The 22568-nt window shown below is 33.4% G+C and overlaps 3 protein-coding genes across 21 annotated transcripts in view; all 3 read right to left on the bottom strand.

The window, feature by feature from the left end:
• The window catches only part of LOC145949131 (longitudinals lacking protein, isoforms A/B/D/L-like), a 236757-nt gene that overhangs the window by 92443 nt on the left and 121746 nt on the right, over window positions 1-22568 (bottom strand). Inside the window, exons 7-8 of one of the 18 annotated variants that reach the window (XM_083058955.1) lie at window positions 2941-2976; window positions 2594-2778 (exon numbers count right to left, since the gene is read on the bottom strand). The exons of 13 other annotated variants lie outside the window; for them this stretch is intronic. In XM_083058955.1, the coding sequence (XP_082915081.1) occupies window positions 2609-2778; window positions 2941-2976 (206 nt within the window). In that variant the 3' untranslated portion in view covers window positions 2594-2608. Of the gene's footprint in view, window positions 1-2593; window positions 2779-2940; window positions 2977-4100; window positions 4516-19086; window positions 19446-20256; window positions 20889-21619; window positions 22045-22568 lie in introns of those variants that run through there. 4 more of the 18 variants (XM_083058953.1, XM_083058921.1, XM_083058940.1 and 1 more) reach the window with 4 other exon arrangements.
• LOC145949146 (uncharacterized) lies at window positions 6473-9837 on the bottom strand. 2 transcript variants are annotated; one of them, XM_083058981.1, is made up of 3 exons: window positions 7978-9833; window positions 7420-7638; window positions 6473-7232 (listed from the first exon to the last, which is right to left on the bottom strand). In XM_083058981.1, the coding sequence occupies exon 3, from the start codon at window positions 7207-7209 to the stop codon at window positions 6961-6963; it is 249 nt and encodes an 82-aa protein (XP_082915107.1). In that variant the 5' UTR covers window positions 7210-7232; window positions 7420-7638; window positions 7978-9833; the 3' UTR covers window positions 6473-6960. The 2 variants fall into 2 exon arrangements, with proteins under 2 accessions (XP_082915107.1, XP_082915106.1); XM_083058980.1 differs by lacking the exon at window positions 6473-7232 and having other exon boundaries at window positions 7239-7638; window positions 7978-9837.
• Window positions 14133-16743, bottom strand: LOC145949141 (uncharacterized). Its single transcript, XM_083058970.1, has 2 exons — window positions 16606-16743; window positions 14133-16131 (listed from the first exon to the last, which is right to left on the bottom strand). The coding sequence occupies exons 1-2, from the start codon at window positions 16688-16690 to the stop codon at window positions 15587-15589; spliced, it is 630 nt and encodes a 209-aa protein (XP_082915096.1). The 5' UTR covers window positions 16691-16743; the 3' UTR covers window positions 14133-15586.

Raw genomic sequence — 22568 nt, 5'->3', positions numbered from 1 at the left:
AATCCCGCTTAGTGTGAATATATAATAAATTAATAATTAAGAATATATGTATAATGTACGATAAAAGAAAAGGTCGTTACATTCAACTCCTTGCTTTAATTTCACAATTAATACAAAATGTATATTTGATATTTCATGATAACGAAATATAGCAGTATATAAGAAAAACATTACTTCTCGTAATAACTCGATATAACAATTATTTTCTTGTTTATTTCTAAAAGATGTCAATCGTAGATCAAGCGTAAATTCGTAAAAATAGCGCAATCGCGCGATAATCTCTTTTGCACTTCAGGTAAACGTTGAAATGAAAGATTTTCAAAGCCTATAAAATTAATGGTATCAGTTCTATCATTAGGCTCTAGATATTTATTTACAAGAAGGTTCATCTTTGTTTTACGAGCGACTGGCTGGTGGATCGCGAGCGTTCGTCAGGAATCTATTCAAACGCAACGCTTTGCAATTTTTATTTGTAATATAAAATTTATTTACGATATGAATTTATTTATTTTTACGCTATATTTGGACAATATTACTGAGTAAGAGTAGAAAAATTCTTATCAATTTTGCATATTTAAATCTCGTTCGCGATTCCACCACCGTCACGATCACCAAGCAATTTCCAATACTCTCAGCCCTGCTGAAAAGCGTGCTTCGTTCGCATATGCTTCAGCAGGTTGCAGCGTAATTTTGATCTTTTTGGGCAATATGGGCACTGATATTTCGGCGACTTTCCGCATTCCTCCCTCAAATGTCTCGTCAATGAGCTGTAATACACGTATGCATTTCCGCAGTTCTTGCAGGTGTGCATCTGATTCCCAGAAGGTTCGCCTGCAAAGAAAAATAATATGATCATGTTAATACGAATCGCATAGCTTGGTCGTTTTCATGATCGTTTTCATGATCGTTTTCATGATATTAGCCAACATATTATTTCTAAATTATTCTTACAAATTTACAATATAAATAATCATAATTATATTTTTCCCCGAATATACACTTGTCACAATTAGTGACAGTTGAAAATAAATATTTGACAATTTTTTATATGTTACGTGAAGAATAGAATTTGATTAAACATTTCAATTTTCTTCAATGTTTAGCATAACAATAAAGTGTAAAAATAGTAAACAAAGACCAGAATTTAACAGAAGTACATTTTTTTCTACTTCGGATAATATCTACGTCGGTTTTATTAATATTCAATTTTTATTTAATTAGAAATATTTTCTATCGAAATAACACAAAAATTTTTCAAACAATTACAAATCAAACATCAACAACCAATCCTTTTTTCGAGTGTGTTAATACCAATCTTGTAGAGGAACATTAGAAAAAAATGCACGCAGAGAAGCTTAAATCTACGCACCTTTCGTACTTTCACGCGTACTTTCTTCATATTCTTCTTGCATACAGCCGTTCCTATCGGCGTAGACAAAGGTTACATATGGTAATTGTTAAAGACGAAGACAGGGAAAACACGAAACAAATAAAAAAGCAAAATATAAAATTGCGACGAACATAACCGAACTCTCATGCACTCATTAGTATTTTTTGTAGTATTAATTTTTGCAAGAGCATCGCATAATTACCATATGTCTGGACATTTTAATCCATATGATGATATGCATTCGTTTGCGACTTAATTAATATATTCTTTATATGATTAAAAGTTTTTGTTATATGATTTTTCCTTTCTAGGAAAATTTAAAGTAAATGCATATTTAGGCGTTTATTAAAAATTTTCAATGTTTAAAATTCTTCTTAAATATTGTTTTTTTAATATGCAACCTAAATAAAAAAGCAAATTAAATTTTATAGTAACTTTATAGTATAATAGTATATTATACTATTTTATATAGTAAAAATGCATATATCGGGTTGTTGTATAAACACCGATAACGATGATCAATTACAAAAAATCTTACAAAGATATAAAAATAAAAACGAGTCCTCTTGTTAATTCTTCCAACTTGTTCTTGAGTTGCAAAAACTTAGCATCAAAAAGTTGTGTGTCGATCAAAAAATTTAATAGAAAATAAAAAGGAAACATAGGTCCATAAAAAGATTCATTATAGTATATAAATATATATAGTATATATTAACATTCAATATTTCAGATAGACGCATTATAGTTTCTACAACATTTTATCGTCAAAAGATACGATTTAACATTTACTTTCGCTTACACAATTACATAACAGTATGACCTATTAACATCACATATTTATATGTTAATAATAAATTTGCATATTATATATATATATATATATATATATATATATATATATATATATATATACGCAGGAGAAAATGCGCTAAAATATATATCATAAATTTTCCAATTCGGCGTAAAGCATGAAATATCTTTGGAATTGTACATTCTTATGTACAACAATGAAACGCAATAAGTGCGAACACACGTATTACTCTTAATTATTCGCAACGTTGTACTGCAAATGAATCTCACGTTTCACAAGAACGTTATCGTCGAACTTGAAAAGAGCACCGTTCGTTCGCTTTAGCGCGAAAAAGTATCGATCATCAATCTGGGGGACGATCGCGAAGCGAATTGTCTCTTTGACAATATCTCGTCGACAATTAAATCCTAGCAACCGTGCTCCTTCTTCAGATGATTTAACAGATTGAACTTCATCGGCATGACGTTGTGACAGTACGGACATGTGTATAAGATCCTGCCGCATTCCTCTCGCACGTGTCGGTTCAGCGCCATCCGCGACCTATACGTTTTCCTGCACTCGCAACACGTGTGCAAACCTGAAACGGAAGGAAGAGAGCTACGTTGAATATAGCCGTTTCACGTCACGGGACTCATGACAATCAACAATGCTTTCAGTGTCCCCGCAAAAGCATTAGCATCGACATTAGTTAATCCGCGCATTACATATCCGATCGTTTCTCTGTGTCCTAGTAGCTCACCGGAATCGTGGTGTCCTGCCGAATCCTTCGAACGATCTGAAACAGGGAACGCATTTAATCGTCTGTTAGTAGCGCCTCGGAGAATCTTCGCGAACTATTATATTTCTAGAGTAGAGAACAGATAATGTCATTCTGGAGAGAGAAAAAAAAAAAAAAAAAAAAAACAGCATTGTCGATAGATAAAATAAAATTTATCTTGAATTTATATAAACATAGATTTATTAAATTTAAATAAAAATTATTATTTATCGTTCAGATATGGTTTCTATATCTTTATTAAGTAAAGCTTCGATCATGAGAGGTCATTGAAATTATTTAGGGGGAAAGTATTATCGTGTATAAAATATTATAATATTTCATTACTAACTGAAAATGAGAAGATTCTCGTTTCACTTTTAATACTTTTCTGACACTTTATTGTTGGTATTATTACGAAAATACATGCATTTATAAATATTATGGAGTATACGGTATCTTTTTGTGTTCGCATTAAACGGCTGGCATTCGGTGCCGAGATAAAATTTTGAGATTGATATATGCAGCGAAAGTGCAATCAATAATGTGTAATGTTGGCAACAATATTTATCGTCAAATTCCAATAGTGATTATGGAACAGAATATTTATTTATAGTATACTTTATTCTTTCTGTGATGAGAGATGAACGTTTTCTTAATATCGTGTCCATTCGATCGCGGAGAAAAGCATGTGTGTAAACATGTTTACAGTATTTAAAAGCGCAAGATGAATGAAATAACGCATCTTGTACAAGCCTTATTATTGTCACTCAGTCTTTTTATAGTTTATTGTAGATTAAACTACATTATTCGATACTTGATATACCTTTGCATTATACTTTTGCAATCTCGGTCATTATTATATTTGCGTGATTATATATGTATAACAAAGCGTCAGGAGAAAAAAAAGATACTACTACAAATAAGGACTTTTTCGGTTCTTGTACAATCTCTCAGAAATTTAGTGCATCGTCCATCTATGAGATCCGAGTTTCCTTCCATCACATGACAAAATGCGCCAATTGCTGATTATTAATTAATACAATACGTCGAGTCATTCTACATTAAAGACTCGAGAACTACATACATCATCGTCTTTGCAGCTTACAAGCTTACGAGAGTTTATGAAAAATATATTTTTCAGAAAGAGAACGCTTTCTCGGGATTCTAATCGCAACTACTTAGAAAAAAACGGTCGTCGAGATCTCGAAACGAGTCACTCATAGATCCTTTTATCGGAGCTGCAAATTTTCAGTTGACAGTCACTAAGCGCATCAACCACGAAAAACCATAACGACGACTAAGGCAATTCGACAATTCCTCCCCGACCCGCACTGTCGTGAGACGTTCAAGTGTTGGGTGAGGTGACCTTGAAGTGCTGCTCAGCTTGATGAGCCTGTAGGATGAAGGCCTTGAAGGCAGCGAACGGGCATAGCGAACACTTGAATTGCGGCGGCTCGCACTTGTGCTTTAGGTAATTGCTCCACATCTTGTAGAACTTGCTGCACATAGTGCAAGTGTAGCCGAGAACCTGATCGCCCATGTACATCTTCCGATAAGCTGGAAACAGAGAGACCAGGTTAGTTAGTTGAGCGAAAGCTAACTGCGCTACTCAAGACTCACGCACAAGAGAAAAAGAAGGATTCAAGAGAAACAATCAGGCTAGAGCCACGGAAAGCACTCTGTCTAAGGCAACAATCAGTCCGACTTATGAGATGTACCACTTCACGTTAATAATGGACTCGCATAATTTTCGAATGGAAATTCAATAAGATGAAGAAAATTCGAATGATTGTGTGACAAAACGTCCTTCTGAGCAAAGTTTGCATCTTATGTCGTAATATATAACTGATTAATTTTGCAAAAGTTTGAAAACACATGAGATTTCCAAAGATTATAATAATCTACAGCTTTATAATATTTTTTATTAGCGCTATACACACAACTGAATCGAACATTGCTCAATATGTCTTTAATCTACAAACATCTGAATTTTCTTGTAATTATATCCCTTCTCAAAGTATCACGACTCGAAAGTATCAACGTTTCTCGCAATTTCTATTGTAAATTATCCTTATATTCATATAGTCGAATATTGAAATCTCATAAATTGAACATGCGATCTTTCTTAAGTGGATATACTTTGCCACGAGAAGATCGGAAATTTGTTTTTCTCCGAAAGCTTGGTGTCTCTCAGAATTCAAAAGCCATCCTAAGAATCAATGAAAGCTTGGAAGTAATTCACACAAGGATAACTACTCTATAAGGTCTAATGAAAGCCTAACTCGGGATCAGAAGGATTATTAGATGTAAATTTACCAAGCCGCCAAACATTGTTTTTATCAAAGCACTGTATATTGCTGAAATAATATGTACAGACATTGATTCGCTTTTTGATATACTAAAATTATAATATGCTATAAAACTTAGAAAACTTCAAAAATTAAACTGAAAATGGTTTCTACTTTAATAAAATTTAATAAATTTAGATTCTTGAATTAGCCATTTAGCTTGTTATATATATCTTCTCATATACTCTTTTTCCAATAAAGAATCTAAAACTATATTTTGATAAAAAATAAAACTCATTTCTTCAGATTTTTCTGGGGGGAAAAAAAAACTTTGATAATTCGTTGAGCAAAGAAATATTATAAATATCCCTATAATCATATTTTACTGTAAATAATAATCCAAAATTGAACGACGATTGATTCATTATTATAAATAATATTTTTATCAGAATTTTTACCTAATATAATTTGAATATATAAAATACTTAAAATAACTAAAAAGTAAAAATACATTTTATAATAATTTAGTATCATATGTTTTATATATTTCGACCTTTCAAATTCTTTAACTATTATTTATATTTCTTTCGGTGTTATATATTTATTTTTCCATCTCGGTATTTCCAATCTCTTCTGTATTTTCGTAATTTCTCATAATTTTCATTCCGCTGTCCCAATTCTATTCTGAAACATTTTTATTTGTTAAATATGTATATAAAGAAAGAAAGATTCCTCTAATGAAAACATATCTATCAGATGCTTCAAGATAAAAATTTTCGAGAAATCCAAAAATTCAACAAAATAATAGATTTAGCCAAAGAAGCCTTCAGAAAAAGTTTATTTCGCTTTTAATATTATACAATCATTTACATTAATATTTATGTTATATTCCAACAAATGTTCCAGTAAATAAAAATGTGATAAAGTATCCAATGAAACAATATAAAAAATTTCTGTAAATAAAAAATAAATTGTTTTTTCGTACATACACTTTGAAAAAAAAAAAAATAACATGCTTTTAACAAGAAATTTAAAAATTATTATCAATATAACAATACTATGAATATAATTATAATTATAATTAATATTATCAATATATAACATAATATAACACAAGAAAACATTCTAAATCTAAATTTAGTCAAAATATCGAAATTATTTCAATATTAGAGAACTTATTTTCTTAATAAATAATATAATAATAATAATTATACTATGTCCAAAAATTCTCCAATTGGATAGTTAATAATTATTATTAAAATTTAATAATTATTAAAATCATTATTAAAGTTGAAGAGTTAATAATTATTAAATTTTAAGTATTTTATGTGTACTTTTACAATAGTTCTTGCTATCGGTGCTCGGTATAAAAATCAGAAAAGTATAGAGGCGCTCGGCATTTGGAGAACTTGGAACCAAGTTGTTATGATGTAAAATTTTTATCTTGTCTTTTATTATTTGTGCACAAGCCATGTAATTTTATTCAAAAATTTCTATTTTATTTTATACAATAAAATAAAATAAAAAATTCCAGACAAAAGAATACTAATTAAATTGATTCCACGTGGGTCAATGTTGCTACACCAAATCCTCCACTTACTCGGTCTGTTTAACATAAATGTCTCAACGAAAAAAAAAAAAAAAAAAATCATTTTATTATACATAAAACGTTAGAGATCGACTGGACGATGTTAATTAATCAGAAAGTGATTTTTTATAAAACGCTGTGATGTTTCTTCTTGTGCCTATCCATGCACCACTTGTGCGGGCTCTTGTACGGACACATCTCGCAGTTAATCCTCGGCTTCGCGTTCACACACTCGAACTTCCGGTGCCTCCAGAGGGACCTCCTCACCGCGTAGCTTTTGCCGCAGTCCGCGCACATGTAAGTCCTCTCGTGCACTTCGCCGGTGACGCTTCCTAGTTGCTGTTGTAGCGAATCACCAGCGTCGCATCCGTACATTCTTTTGTAAGGCCATAACAAGGCTGAAACATCAAGATCGTCATATCGGTTAATAGGAGCAACCGATGATCTCAAGAGTAAGCGCAGCAGATATCAGTTCTGAGTGTGTCTCAGATAAGATTGATCGATATTTCGATCTCGACGACATCATCAATATAGGAAGATTGCCGGTAGACAGCTATTGCTGCAATAATTTGAGTTGAAAATCACCATTCGATCAATGAATATCAATCGTATCGGAATCGATCGCTCAAAAGCAACGAGTTTGAGTCCAGTTCGTCAAGTATGTGTAGTAGAGAGGTCTCTTCACCGCGCAGCTCTTGCCGCAATTCGCACATACGTGGGTCTTCTCGAGCTTCTCACCGATGGTACTTTCTTGTTGCTGATGTAGGGCGTCACCGATGTCGGTCTTGTTAGGCCACAACAAGGCTGAAACACCAAAATGTCAGATCGGTTAATAAGAGCAATCGGCGACTTTAGGTAGAAATACGTCCGGCGAGCATCGATTCTCAGACGAAATATTGACGATGTCGATGATATTGAAGGATTGTCGTTCTAATAGATATTGCTGAGATATATTTTGATAAAATTTCATGAGTAAATATTCGTTTCTAAACAGTCGTTTAATCGAATTAGGAAAGTAATGATCGAGATTTGTCCGAAATGCAAGAATTAATTAAGTAACTTTAAAAAACTTCTTCCTGTGCCTATCGATGCATCAGGCTTGAATATACGGATAAAATCCATAGTTAAATTTCGGCTTCACACCTTTAGGCACTCGAATTTCTAATGGCTCAAAAGTTTTTTCGTCGACGTATAACCCTTGGCGTAAAGAGCGCATACGTAAATCTTTCTTCGTACTATAGCATCTCTTTTTTGTTGATGTAATGCGTTAGTTTCGCCAGTATCCTGTTCGCCAATCTTCTTGCGAACAGAGCAGTATGTGTGCCACGACAAAACTGAAACAACAATATCAATTAATAGAATATCGATTAATAGAAATAATAAGCGAATATACAATCGCACACGCGAATTTATGTAAATTGTAAAATGCATTTTATGAAAATTTATTCAAATTTTAACAAAAATATTGTGCGTATATATAACTTAAATCAGAACAGAAATAAAACAGAAATTATACCACATAAAAATTTTGCAAATAAAATAAAATATAAAATCACTCTCTATTCCATCAACTCTCATTTTCATTATAAACTTTATATAAATTAAATATTTAAATCTTCCACTGATTTTCTCTATTTGATTTTAACATTATTAAGAAATTATTTCCCAGCATAAAACCTTCTTAAATACAGGATTGAAAGCTGCCTAAATAGCTGAAAATAGACCCAAATATGAAATATGCACATAAAGAAAAAATAGAAAATATTCTGGTAGGAAAAGATTAACAGGAGCATGTCGCTTGTAATTGTAAATTTGTATTTATCGTAAAATTAACGCAGTTTTACACCGATACAAGCATCGGTGAGAAGCTTGATGACATACGGCAGGAATAATAGCGTTTCCCTTTCTCAAACTTTGTAACGCGAAAGCGTATCTGCAATTAACAATGAAGATAGTATAAATGAAGATACCCTGTTTGCATATGGAGTAACCTGGCTTCGATATAGGCACAATCGCTTGACCCTGATAAGATTCTAAAGCTTATTGTTAGAGTGGTCTTTATAATCTTATGTATTTAATCGCTCCAAACTTCTCAATATAGATTTCACATCTCATATGTTTGATATGTTTTCCACATTATATATATCGTGTGAAAATAGAAAATAAAATTGCAGCCACATCGAAAATGTAAAAATCTTGCTGGAGGAAATAACGCATTAATTAGAAAAATAATTCCATCTCGATTCTTGTGACAAATGCAAAGCCGGATAATGGGGGAATATCTAATAACATCAAACGAATTTGTAAAAAACATTATTTCTTGTTTTCATTATCGTAGTTTCATTTACCCGCGCGCTCTCTTTTCTCGGATTTAAATTTACAAACTCAGATGCTGAAGCATCATCTCATCGCATATATACATGTTTGTTATTACCTATATATGCACTGTGGTTGATCAATAATCTTAAGACAAGTTGTGGCAACGAGAATGATTGTATAAATGGAGAGACATACATATACAAAATAATATAATATATATGCAATACATTATATAACATATAATAAGTAATAAATATTATATATAATAAAATATCATAATATATAATATTTATTATAAAGCCTCTTTGCCTGAACTTGAACAAGTTTGATTTATAATGTTATTGATATTGGCAGTTTTTTTTTAATTCTAATTGAAATAAAATTATTAGCATAAATTATAAAAAAAAGAATAAATTTATCTTATTATTATATTGCGCTGTTTTATCTAAATCCTCGGCGTATTGCATACTCTCATAACAAATGTGAATGCAATAATCCATAACATTAATGTGTGTTATATAGGGTACAAAGAAAGATAGAGTGATATTATTTTATTTGCCTTATCGACCAATTTGATTTGTCCGAAATTTTTCATAAATAATAAAGAGAAAGTCACATTATTAAAAGATAAAATTGGATAAATTATTAATAAACGCACATCGTATCTAAATAATTTCTTAATCTAAAAAAATCGTCATATTTTCTTAAACAAGAAATTATGAAAAAACGAGACTATATACGTTAAACTAATAATAGGAATAGAAGAATTTATAATTACAATTAGGCTCTAATTGGTTCTTTTATATTACGATTTTATGACTCGTACATAGAAAATATTTCCAATTCTACAGATACACGTAAATTACATATATTAAATTAATAATAAAATGTTACTCGCTTAAATACTGTTAATTTTACATTTTTATCCCATATTATATTCGTATAAAAGATAATATGTTGAATTTTAGAATTTTATTATACTTTAAATATATAACTAATATCGATCTCCGTTATATAATAGTCTTCTGAACGATCTAATTCGCCGAGATATATTTCCAAACATCTGTATCGATTATAATACAGTTTTCTATATTTCTCCTTTCTTTCGGCATGTTTATGTACATCTGTTACAATCAAGTTTTATACCGATCGTTATAAAATCACACAAATCCTTTGATTCGTTCATTGGTTGAAAGATAGAAACTAAAATTGAAAACAAACTTCAATACATCCTAATGATGTAATGCGAGTTTATGTTATCAATAATTTTTAATAAGAAGGTCCATTACACACTGAGGATAAGATAAAAGGAAAGGGAGGTATCGTCATCTCTATTGCTTAGATTCGTCCGTGATCGCGCGATGGAAGGTCCTTATGTGTCTGCGAACGCAGAAGGAATAATTACTGCGAAAGTTGCAGAGTTCGCAGCGAAATTTGAGGCCGCCGGTGTTGTGAACGTTTCTCACGTGTCTCTCCATGTTGGCCTTGTATATGCTCTTGTAAGGGCAGAAGGTGCAGGCGAACTGCGGATTCATTTTGCAACCCAGCTGTATGTGCTTTCTCAGTAGATTCTTTACGACGAAGACCTTCTTGCAGAAGGGACATACATACCGCTTGTGCACGTGATACGTGGTTGAATCATAGTTGTTCGCGTCGCCGCGCACATTCCAGTTGACATTGCCTGAAACAGACGAAGGAAGCTGCGATGTAGCCGTGTTCGCCTCATGAGGACAATCGCGAATATCGTCCACGTATAAGAGACTTACGATTGTCCGATCGCCATCACGTGAACATGATATAATCGATCGATTTGACTATACGTTAATATATAACGTCGATTGATTAAATTATTTTGACAATGTCACATATAAATATTGAACTCCGAGCATTAATTTCAGAAACGTTGATCGATTTTTAAATAACTTGAATTGTCGCACCTACAATAAAAACGAAAAAAATAGATCGAAAACACAAATACATTGCTACTAAGGGTACAATTCATATTTTTTGGTCCTTCTTTTATAAACCAAACTATACGATAATTGAAGTTTTATAATACGAATTAATATGTCGAAGTAATTATAAATAAATCATCAAAGCTCTCCGCATAAGTATGAATAAATATAAATTCCTGAAAGAGTGTTGAAAATTGTTGACTTTAATAAGATAATAGATTTTGCCATATTATACTTATAATTATATTATATAAAAATCAGCAATAATAATTAAAATTTTATACATTTATGCTACGCGAGCAGTATTTCGTAAAATTTTCATCATTTTATGCATGCTCTTACCTCAACAAATTATCTCCATACTAATAACTACATCGATTTTTTATATCTATATATTACAAAAAATCGACAATTATAAATAAATAGAAAGGTAATCAAACGAGGAAAGATTCGAAAAAATTTCCGTATAACTCTCATTATTCATTATTTATAACACTGTTTCGCATGCTTAGTTCCATTTCGCAATCTTTATTTTATCACAACTATTTCACAGGATACAAAGTTAAAGTTTAGCGTATAATAACGCTTCGTTTTACGAATATATGTTACAACTGAATTTGGAATGCGAAACACTGAAAAATGCATCATTCACATCGCACGCGAGTTCGGTTAATTTATCCGAACGCGTAAACTCGGAGTATCCGTAAGAAATCGAGGGACACCTTTGTTTGGCGTAAAATTCTCGCATTTCTCTTCATTTTCGCGTCATTGCCGAAAGACACGTTTTGGGGTGAATGTACCGCATGTGCCTGACGAGAACGTCCTTACGGTTCGTCTTGTATCTGCAGAAATTGCAGTAGAACATAGATAGTGTGCCGCACAGAGTGCTCTGAAGATGACGTTGAAGACTCGCTTTACGGGCATAATTCTTCCCGCATTTCAAGCACACGAAGGTGGACTTGTCTGCGTACTCCACGAAATCCTCGGGTTGCTGCTTCGTCAGACTGAGGCCTACAAATTAGACGTAAAAATGTTAGAGAGATAGAGATCGAGAGAAATACCTAACGTAAACTTTGTGAGGTATCCAGAAAAAATAGAAATGGGATTATTATTATATCTTTATTAAATCGTGCTCTCTTTATTGATAGAACCTGCCAATGGCAACGACAATCGATGTTAATTATAAAAATAAAGCTCTTGCTAAAAAATATGTAATATATAACTTAAAAATATTCCTAGAAATTTATTCCGGTTTCATCGCATATTATAACGCAGTGTGCAAATATAGAATATATATTTATAAAAAAAAAACTTAACTATAAACCAAATGTGTGTTTAAAAAAAAAATAGCAATTCTTATCTCACTCGCATATCTCACTCGAGTAATTTCAAAGGATATGTTAAGGTATATATTATAATGTTAGATAAAATAATATAATAATAACTATAATAACTGATTTTGCACAAATATCAGCGCAAACGGCGCGAAATGCAAAAATATAATATAATTTTATAATATACGTATATATAAATATAAAATATAGTTTATATTTACTTTATATTTAATATACATAAACAACAATTATATGTAAAATTATGCATTATAATTATTGTCAAATCTGCAACAGAAATTCGAATCATCACTAAAACTAACAACAAATCATTAATATATTAAACTATATTTTCAAAAATTATAAATACATATATTCGTTCATTGTTTTTAATTGCACATATAAATAATGCGACAAATATAATCACAATTCGCATAAGATGAATAAGATTTCTTATGTTATAAAAATAACTCTATAATAAGGAATATTAATTCAACGTTTCTTGCAATCTCGATTTTTCAGAAAACAAAATTGTGCGAAAATCTCGCATCATACATCTCTCTTGAGCATATTACTTCATTCTTCCTTAATTTAATATAAAGGGTTCTTACCACACATTAAGATTCATCTTGTACTTTCCCAAAACAAAGTTTCTAGGCCTAAATAATTTTTCGATAAAAAAAATTATTTTATTTAATATTTATCAAAAACAGTGGTTAACGATTTTCTTATTATAACTGCAATGTGAATCGGCGTGTTTCCTCGAGAGTCACACGATGCTCGCGAACTATGTGATACTTCAACAGGGTGGGTATCCTGGCCCTATGGGAGCAGTAAGGGCATGGAAAGAGCGGCTCCATTTGACAGAAGTAATTCATGTGTTTCCGCAGACTGCGCCAGTCGCTGTATCGCTTGTTGCACTTGGGGCAGCGCAGTTCGTCCTTGCAGCGTCTCCAAACGTCTCGCGGCAGTCCGTCGCAAAATAACCGCAGCTTGGCTGAAACATGATCAGAATCTCATGTAAGCAGAGTGATAAACATACGCGGGACAGGGAGAAGAACATTGATCGATCGATCGTGTTGTTGCCTCTGCTGTATCATCGATTGAACTCGTTGGTTTTTCCAGGTCGCGAGGATCGAATTTCTGAATTTCAACAAAATCCGTTCGGCAGAAAAGACAGGAATTTCTTAATTGGTACCAAAGTATGATTAGAATCACTGCTAGATACAGCGTGTCTCGAAAAAGTAAAAAGAGAAATGTGATGGAGAAATAAATATTTATTTGTAGAAAAGAGTTAACTATAATGTTTTTCTCTATATAAACATTTTCGAATGATACATTTTAATCTCTGAATTAAATGAAACACTCTGTATGTAGCCGACGAAACTTCATCGACGGAATACAAGTGTTTTGGAGAGGGAATTCGGGAATCGAGAGAATCGTATTGCCTTTTCTTATATTCCCAAGAGTTTCCGCGCGTTATTCGAGCGATTAAATAATAAAAGTTCCTTTGTCTCTGTGCATCACCATCTGACGAGTTCGAGATGTATACAAAAATGAGTTACCTATATCCCAAAGTGAAAAGAGATCGAAGAAATACTCCCGCTGAATCGTGTCGTAGCTTGTAGAGTGTCGTGTAAATCTATTTCCTGGCAATCGAGGCAGTCGGGACTCAATGAAACAGCAGGACATGTGTAAACCGTATGACTTTATTATGCATAAGTATCATTTTTACAGAACAAAATTTCGTCATAAGTTGTACTCTCTTTATATAGCAAGATATACATATACCTGTAACATATATAACGTATTGATCGATGAAAATAAACGTTCCGCGAACTCAGATCCATATGCAGATGCGACGATTGTCTTGTTTCTCTAACTATATTTAATTCTTTTTCATCCTTTTTTATTTTTATACATATTTATATCCAAACAGAACGCGTCGATAAGAATAAAATTCTAAAAAGCAAAAGTCTATACAATGTATTTTACATTAAAAATGTTCAACAATTTTCAAATAATAGTCTTCACAGCCAAGACATACAAATATGGCCAATAATTTCCAATTCGTCGCAGATGTACGAAAATTAGATTTAGCAGTCTCAAGCAAGTAAACCTATGCGTTTACAATTGTACTATCATTCGATATTTGAATAATCCTTTATCGAATTCATAACTCGTATCGCCACGCTAATATGTCACTGAAATTTCTTAAGTGCACCAGTGTGTATTATCTTACAATTAGTATAATCCCTTCCATCGTGCCTATAAAGTAAATTGTGATAAAAGTATAATCGAGTAATTAATAACAGTATCAAATATTTAGTGAGAAGAAACGTATATCCTAGTTTCATCTTATAGTGCGCAACAAGAGAGTTATTCTTCGTCGTTACAAATTCAGATTTGCACGAGTGCGTCACACATTTAAATTACTTGACACATGAAACGCATAAAACAACGGGAAAGCGAGCAAAACGTAATGTCAAACGTCTACGCTACACATATTGACAGACACGTGTAATCCCCTCATTCTAATAATACTCTAAAAAAATCAATATTGCAATATATCATCGATGTGTGTGCGTTACAAACAATTATAAGACATTATTTAAGAGAAGGACGTCTTAATTTACAAATTGTGAAATCTTTCAGAATTGTGAAAATATATATAATCTTTAACATACGCCTCACCTAAAAACGGTTATTAAAGTCAGTCGTGACCTCAAATAGTCTTTTTTACAAATAAACATATAAAACATAGTATAATTTAAATATACATATTGTTACAAGCCAAGTTCTCAAATAACCGATGTCTGAACTCTTGTCCTTCATAAAAAGAATATTCTTAAAAGTTGGAATGTCAATTCCGACTTTCCTTAAAAACTAAACCCCCCCCCCCCCCAGTTCCCGACGCAATAATTCAAGACAAAAATCCTCGCTTATGTAACAAAATTCTTCATAAGGAAACTTTTCATACTTTAGAATTATCCAGAGTTCTTATATACTTTTTTCCAAATAGTGAAAACTTCAATTCCTGATCGATATTAAGGCCCATTTTATCGACAGAATTTATTTTTTTTAAGGAACTGTATTGCTTAAAATTTAAAATAATATTATTTTTCTATCGTTCTTCTCCTCATTTTTTCAACTTACTTTTAAATGATTTAAATGATCTGATAATGTATCTAACTTCGATCTTATCGATCTATCAGTATTCTTACGTTTCTTCTTATCGTTAGAATTCTTTTTCATCTCCTTGCAAGTCTCCTTGACTATATGTCTAACTAAGCTGCACTTTTGAGTGAACTCACCACCGCAAAACTCGCAGCTATACACAGGTTTTGATTCATGTATTTTTTTATGACGCGAGAGACTACCCTTAACATCATATGTCTTCTCACATTTGTCGCACGGGTACTTGCCTTTGGGATTGCGATTTTTGCCGCAGGTGGTCTCACGGTGACGTTTCAAAGAGTATTTGCTGCCTATTCTCTTGTTACATTCGGGGCACGAAAATTTCTTCATTTTTTTCCCGCGATTCTGCTGTTCAATATTAAAGTTCAAAGTGTTGGTGGATTCAAATCTGGATGTATTTTGATGCGGGAAAGCGCTGTTGTTGCAACAAGCTTGATTGGTGACGGTGAGATCCATCGCGCATAATAGCGGTGGCAACTCCAACAATTTGTTACCTGAAAATTAAAATAGCAATGTTAAAGGATATGATGGGATCGGATTTCAAGACAGAACAAGGTGAGAAAAAAAAATAAAAGCTTTATTATGTTTTTCGAAAGAAATTCTCAAAAACGGAGAGCAGGCTGAATATAGAATGTACGAAAGGTTTAAAAGATCTGATAAAATTGATGATAAATTAAGCAGATATAATTTTTTTCATACAATAATAAATAACTGCAATAAATAATTTAATATACTCTCGAATAAAAACTTTATCAAATTGGTAATAGAAAAAATAAAATAAAAAGATAGGGAAACATATATATTAGAATAAATAGACAAAACAATTTTAAAAAACGCGAAAATTTGCAATTCGTATTCATAAATAAAATCATCAAAAATTCATACGAATATTTAGAGAGAAAAGAGAAGGGGAAAAACAGAGGAAACGATGTATACATATATTCCAGTAATAATTATTAAATACATACGTGATAGCGATACGAAGGATGTATAATTCCCGGCATAGGACGACGCCGAGGAGAGTATTAGGAACGATAAGAATAAATATGCCATGATAAGAATGAAACAACTTTAAATGCGTTAAAAAATATTGCAAAAATTTCAACAAGAATTATTTACAAAGACTTCGAGAATTATCGAATAAAAACTTAAAAAATATCCTTGCAAAAAATTGTAATCATCCTTAAAAAGAACAATCGATCTTCAGTGTGGAAGACGGTGAAGCTCGCAGTAATCGAGCGCGATCGTAATCGAAGATTGTCAGACATCGAAACAACAATCGTGGTATCTCGTTGTGGCTGATTAAGCTTATTGTTACAGTTGTCTCGCTACTACAGATAATATGTATTTCTATTCTGGATATAGGCACAAAATGTTAACAGCGTTTACAACAGCTTTATTAATGGTTCACGATCCAGTAAGAGCAGGATCGCGCTGTTATATGTATACTGTTACAATTATAGAGGTTTTTTTCGAGTGATGAACTTCGGGTGTGCGTACAGTCGCTGCGTGGTGTGGTATGTGTTACGGGCTCTGCCTAATCTTCTAAAGAACGTTGAGTCTTCTAGGCTACGAGTAATCTTCGCGGAAAAATGTAGGATCGTACAGTCAGAAATTATACAGTCCAGCGAATCACTCTTCACGAAGACAAGATTCTTCAAGCGATGACAATTCCATTCGGGACGGTCATCTTCCAGCTACGGATGATCTTCGATGACAACGATGTCGTGATTCTCACTTGACGATCTTTCGAACGCACTGCTTCATCGGCGGCTGATAGAAATTATGACTCTGCATTAGGTGACGGCGCAAACTGACGTTTTGCGTGAAACTGCGTCCGCATAGATCGCAATAGAAGTTCCTGCGTCCACCGCACTCGTATTTTACATGCTTCAAGAGGCTGGGCTTGAACTTGTAACCACGGCCGCATCGCGGACACTTGAGAGCGAGATCCTCATCCTTCATGTAAGTTGCGTGTCGCGATTTCCGAGGCGGTCCCCGCTGAATGGTCGTCCAGACCATATCTGGAAAAATACGAAGACGATAGTCGTGTTAGTCGTGAGCTCATACTGTTGTGACCGTGATCATCAGACGCGAGTCTTGACGATCGAGAGCTGATCTGGTGCTACTTCGCGATCAGGAAAATTTCGAAATTTTTTTTTTCGACGAGAAGGAATATGCGGATGGAGAAAAAATCGAAAAACAGAGATACATCGGAAACGCGATTCGTAGATAGCAGAAACTCGTCTAGCTAACGATCGTCTGATCGAATCGATCTGAACAATTCGATAACACACTTAAAACGTACACTTTCCGCTCGAACCGCCTTCGATGATCAATGTCTCTTTGGACGGAAGGAGGGATCAAATGAGGGTACCTTGAATGAAAGAGACGAGGTTGTTCGCGCATCTTTGTATGGATCGAAGACTGAGGCGAATCTTACAGCAGTAAACGGTCTACAACATGAAACTAGGTATTATCTCGATGATAATATCATATATGTCATGTAGTCAATCTCATGTATGCTGTTCAAATGTCGTTTCAGGCTCGTTTTCTGGGTGAAACCTTTATGACAGAGCTTGCACGGGAACCTGCGCTTCCCACCGCATTCATTCCTCTTGTGTCTGTTCAGATTGCAATGGTGCAGGTAACTGCGTCCGCAATCCAAACAGGAGAAAGAGTTCGTAGAACCTGTTGAATGAAAAAAAAAACGTTACTTTAAGAGTGTATCTCTGTCGCATCAATGATGAGCGATTTTCGCGGGATCAAATTTTTTAAATGTTTTTAATGTGAATATGAGAGATCAATGTCAAAGATAGCGTTCTTCGCGAGAATATCTTAAGCATCGCTGGAGATCGTCAGAACATTTTGATGAAGGGCTTAACGTTGACGTGCAGATCACAGGTTCCATTTTATCGACGATAAGTGCTCGAGATCGATTATATTCCTTTATCTTTTTTCTCCCACGTATAAACAAGCATCGAAATATTGATTCGATCACCATTGAAAAAATGCAGGTAATATTTTTCCGCTTTGCAAACATTTGTCGTCGATAAAATTCCCCTGAGGAATTCAAATCTTATGCAAATGACAGATTCTAAAAAATAGTGTAATATTGAAAAATATAAGAATTATAATATTCTTGCCGAAACACGATTATAATTGCGACATTTATTTTTAACCAAGAGTATATTTACTGTAGCAACTTATATAAAGAGAGATCAATATTTTATTATTAACTGTAATAACTATGTGTAAAACTATAAAGGTCAGTAATGTCCGAAAAGTTTTGTTTGTTGAAACATATTTTTCATATTGTTTTCACACGTGAAGTCTAGACAATCTTCAACTCGATGATAACTTTATGTGTCTTTGGCACAAGTCTCTTTCGTTTCTCGTACAGTTCGCGATGATCATCTCGACAACCATCTTCCGGCGAAGCTTTCTCGTTCTCACTGATAGACAGCTCTATCGTACATCTTCCTCGGGCCGTTGCGCCTCTTTTTTACAGGCACAACGACATTGTGATGATGCGTCAGGTGTCTGCGTAGACTGACGTTTTGCGTATACTTGTTCGGGCATAAGTGGCAGGAGAATCTTCGTTGACCGCCGCACTCGAAGCGCACGTGTCTTGCCAAGTTGTGCTTCAGCGAGTACTTCTTCCCACAGGCGGAACACTGGAGAGTCCGATCTTCAGAGGAATACCTCGCGCTCGTTCTAATCGTGGCGATCTTCGCGGGCGAGGCGTGCGAAGCTTTTTGGCCGTAAGTCGAACGAGTTTCTCGGGGATGGAAGCTCTCGTAAAAATCTGAAAAACAACATTCATGCATTGATTAGTACGCAGTACGCGAAACGAGACTCGCATACCGATCTTCTCCTCCTTCTACGTGAGTCTTATGGAGTCCAGTGGCCTTGGAACAGTCAATCTGGCAAATCGTGTTATCTTCAAGTATAGATATTTCGCTTTGAAGAAAGATATCTTGCGAAGCACTACTTACGTGTGACGAATTATACTTACGCAATTGTAACATTTCGTTCACGGTTTTAACGAGCCATTTTTTTTAGTATTAATTAATTAATCTTGGAAGAGCATAGAATAGCAAGATTAAATCCTTGAAATAATTCGTACTTTATTTTTCCGTAACGAAAATCGTAGCTTATATGTATATTAAAAAATTAAAGACTAAAAAAAATAAAATACTACTTTTGTTGCGAAAAAAATAGTTAAAAATTTTTTTCAAAAATACAATCTTGCTATTGATATTCGATCTTTTGATTGATATACATCTTGTATATGCATCATTTAGTATGTAAGCTGATGGTCACTTCAAATTAAAAAGAGAAAGATGCTAAAAAATTTTTTAAAAGTACTTAGAGGAAAAATCTGAAATTACACAATGTTGCTTATTAATAATGTAAGATATTTCTAAGCTGGTGCAGGAGAAAATAGTGAGAAACCTTTCATATATGTATATACAATTATTTTTCAGACTATATTTATATTGTATATATATATATATACATATATATATATATATATATATATAAATAAATATCTAAATAACTTTTATTCAGAACGAGATTTACTAATTACATTTTGCAAAAATTTAACTGTTTGGGAAACTTGAAGGATTATAGGAAGAATATTCATGCTGCTAATGCGTCATCCTCTGTTACAAAAATAAAGCTTACTAACAATAGAGTGCCCTGTTAGGTTGGCTACGTCAACAATCTCGATAAAAATCTTTCACACAACAAATGTATTTTTGCTTCACACCAACATGCGTCGAACTTCATAAACAGATTCAATTCGTTGCACTTTATTTCAATCCAATTCATCGCAATTATTTATGGTTTTTTTTCTAATTTATAATAATAATAATTATATAATAAACGAGTGTAATGAACAAGATAGCGCGCTAATCTTTTTTGTACTGAGCAACTTATGCCCATTTATTGCTAAATTGGGACGGTTAATTGCGCGTCGACATATATCTGGATCTCCAGGCCTTTCGCGGGGGTACGAAGATGTTGTGGGTGTTCAGCATGTGCTGTCGCAATTTGCCGTTCTGGGTGTATCTAGAGGGACAGAGCAGGCACGCAAAGTGCTTCTGCCCGCCGCATTCGAATCTCAAGTGTTTCACCAGGTTGTGCCTCATTTGATACGATCTACCGCATTGATGACAGTTGAAGACTCGGTTCCTCTTGGAGAACTCGCTTACGAGACTTCGCGACGCGACCGATGGCAAATCTGAAAAAGAGGAATAATCGGTTAGTATCAGCCATAAACGCAACCATTAGTCTCTTGAAGCAACATCTATAAGGTGTAGAAGTATTTTCCTCTGGCGCCAATATCCTTTTCTTTGAAGGTGAAGGCGGGGAAAGAGGCTAAGCATACACAATCATCTATCAAAAGTTTATTTCGGGTTAGATATATATATATATATGTTACACATTTTTTTAAGAGAAACTTGATTAATCAATATTTCGTTATACATTTTATATCATAGTTTTCGAAATTCTCGCACGATTTATTTGTTCTTAATTTTTTAGTGTTAATAAATTTTCGTATTAATAAATTGAAGCTATATATTTACACACATTAGAAATTTATCACCTTGCACTGCGTGAACATTCTATTAAAATGAGATATTTTAGCAACTTCCTTTGACTCTTTATATAATAAAAAACTTGCATCAAAATAAAATTATCGATTGAAACAATAAGCATATACATCTAAACTCAAGCAAACTAATCTAAATCTACAAAAATAAAAAAATATTAATAAAATATAAAATCAGTGTATAAAAACATTTAAATAAAAAAATATATAAAATGATTATTTCAGAGAATCTAACAAAGTAATATATTCTCTTTAAACTTTCTCTTATATAATTTTTATAATCAATCAATATTCAATATTTATATTTCTTCTACTTTATGATTACATATATATCAACTCGCATATAAATTCCTACATTTTATTTTATTTATTGGACTTTTGTCATAACATCGTCATTGCGTCATTAGTGTGAGAAGCATCTTCGCATCAAAATCCGAAGAAACTATAGATAAATAATCGATCATTGCAATCCGTCCGCCAAGAATGCCAGTCCTACTATAGTTGCATCACAGTTATTTGGCAAAGATGCGTTTAGGTACTGAGAATTTCGGTGGTAGGTAGATGTTGTGTCGCTGCAGAAGATGACGACGAAGACTGATGTTTTGCGTATACTTGGCCGGGCATACGTGACACTTGAAGTTCCTCTGGCCGCCGCACTCGAACTTCATGTGTCTCTTCATGTTGCGCTTTATTTTGTACGTTCGTCCGCATTGGGGACACATTAGCGACGGCGACGAGTCCGTCGAACAATCCTGAAATCCGTCCTTGAGTCCGTACACGTATTCTGCAAAAGAGAAAGAATAGTGTTAGAGCATTTACTTCGCACTTCCGCGCTTCCGCGCGAGACGCGGCTTACGCGAACCGGGAAAAGCCAACTCGTCTGCGAGACTGAAGACAGGATAGATACCTTGAAGTACACGCTGAAGGACAAGATCAATTACATGCACGATGTGACGTACGCGAGCTTCTCGCATACGCGAACACTTTCTTACGCTCTTCCGATCGCACATTAACGTTACATTGGGATAACGTGTTGTACTAAACCAAGAGTATAATAGAGGACGATAAACGTAGAAATACACGCGTAATTACCGCATTTGTCGGAGTAGAAGAATATTTTTCCCTGTATATTACAGAAAGAAACAGACGATTTATTATATAAGGGATTTCTCATTCTCTCTCTCTCTCTTTCTCTATTAGTTGCATTAAATTTATTTGATTACATTTTATATACAACTAATGCTATCTAAATATTTATAGCTAGCTGGTAAAATCAAAGAAACAGCAATCGTGTCATCGGGAAAATTT

The sequence above is a fragment of the Prenolepis imparis genome, unplaced genomic scaffold (genome assembly GCF_030444845.1).
Source record: "Prenolepis imparis isolate NDT839.2.m4 unplaced genomic scaffold, iyPreImpa1.0 SCAF_2, whole genome shotgun sequence".
Taxonomy (NCBI): Eukaryota; Metazoa; Arthropoda; class Insecta; order Hymenoptera; family Formicidae; genus Prenolepis; species Prenolepis imparis.
Note: the sequence above shows the minus strand (reverse complement) of the source record. Positions and strands in the feature narration are given on the sequence as shown.

What these genes read in the sequence shown, in the direction of transcription:
- LOC145949141 (XM_083058970.1), bottom strand. Translation starts at nt 16,690, where the DNA reads ATGGCATATTTATTCTTATCGTTCCTAATACTCTCCTCGGCGTCGTCC. An exon ending in ATCCTTCGTATCGCTATCAC is followed by an intron (nt 16,132 to 16,605) that starts GTATGTATTTAA and finishes TTTAATTTTCAG; the next exon opens with GTAACAAATTGTTGGAGTTG.
- LOC145949146 (XM_083058980.1), bottom strand. Translation starts at nt 8,050, where the DNA reads ATGCGCTCTTTACGCCAAGGGTTATACGTCGACGAAAAAACTTTTGAG. An exon ending in AGAAATTCGAGTGCCTAAAG is followed by an intron (nt 7,639 to 7,977) that starts GTGTGAAGCCGA and finishes TTGGTGTTTCAG; the next exon opens with CCTTGTTGTGGCCTAACAAG.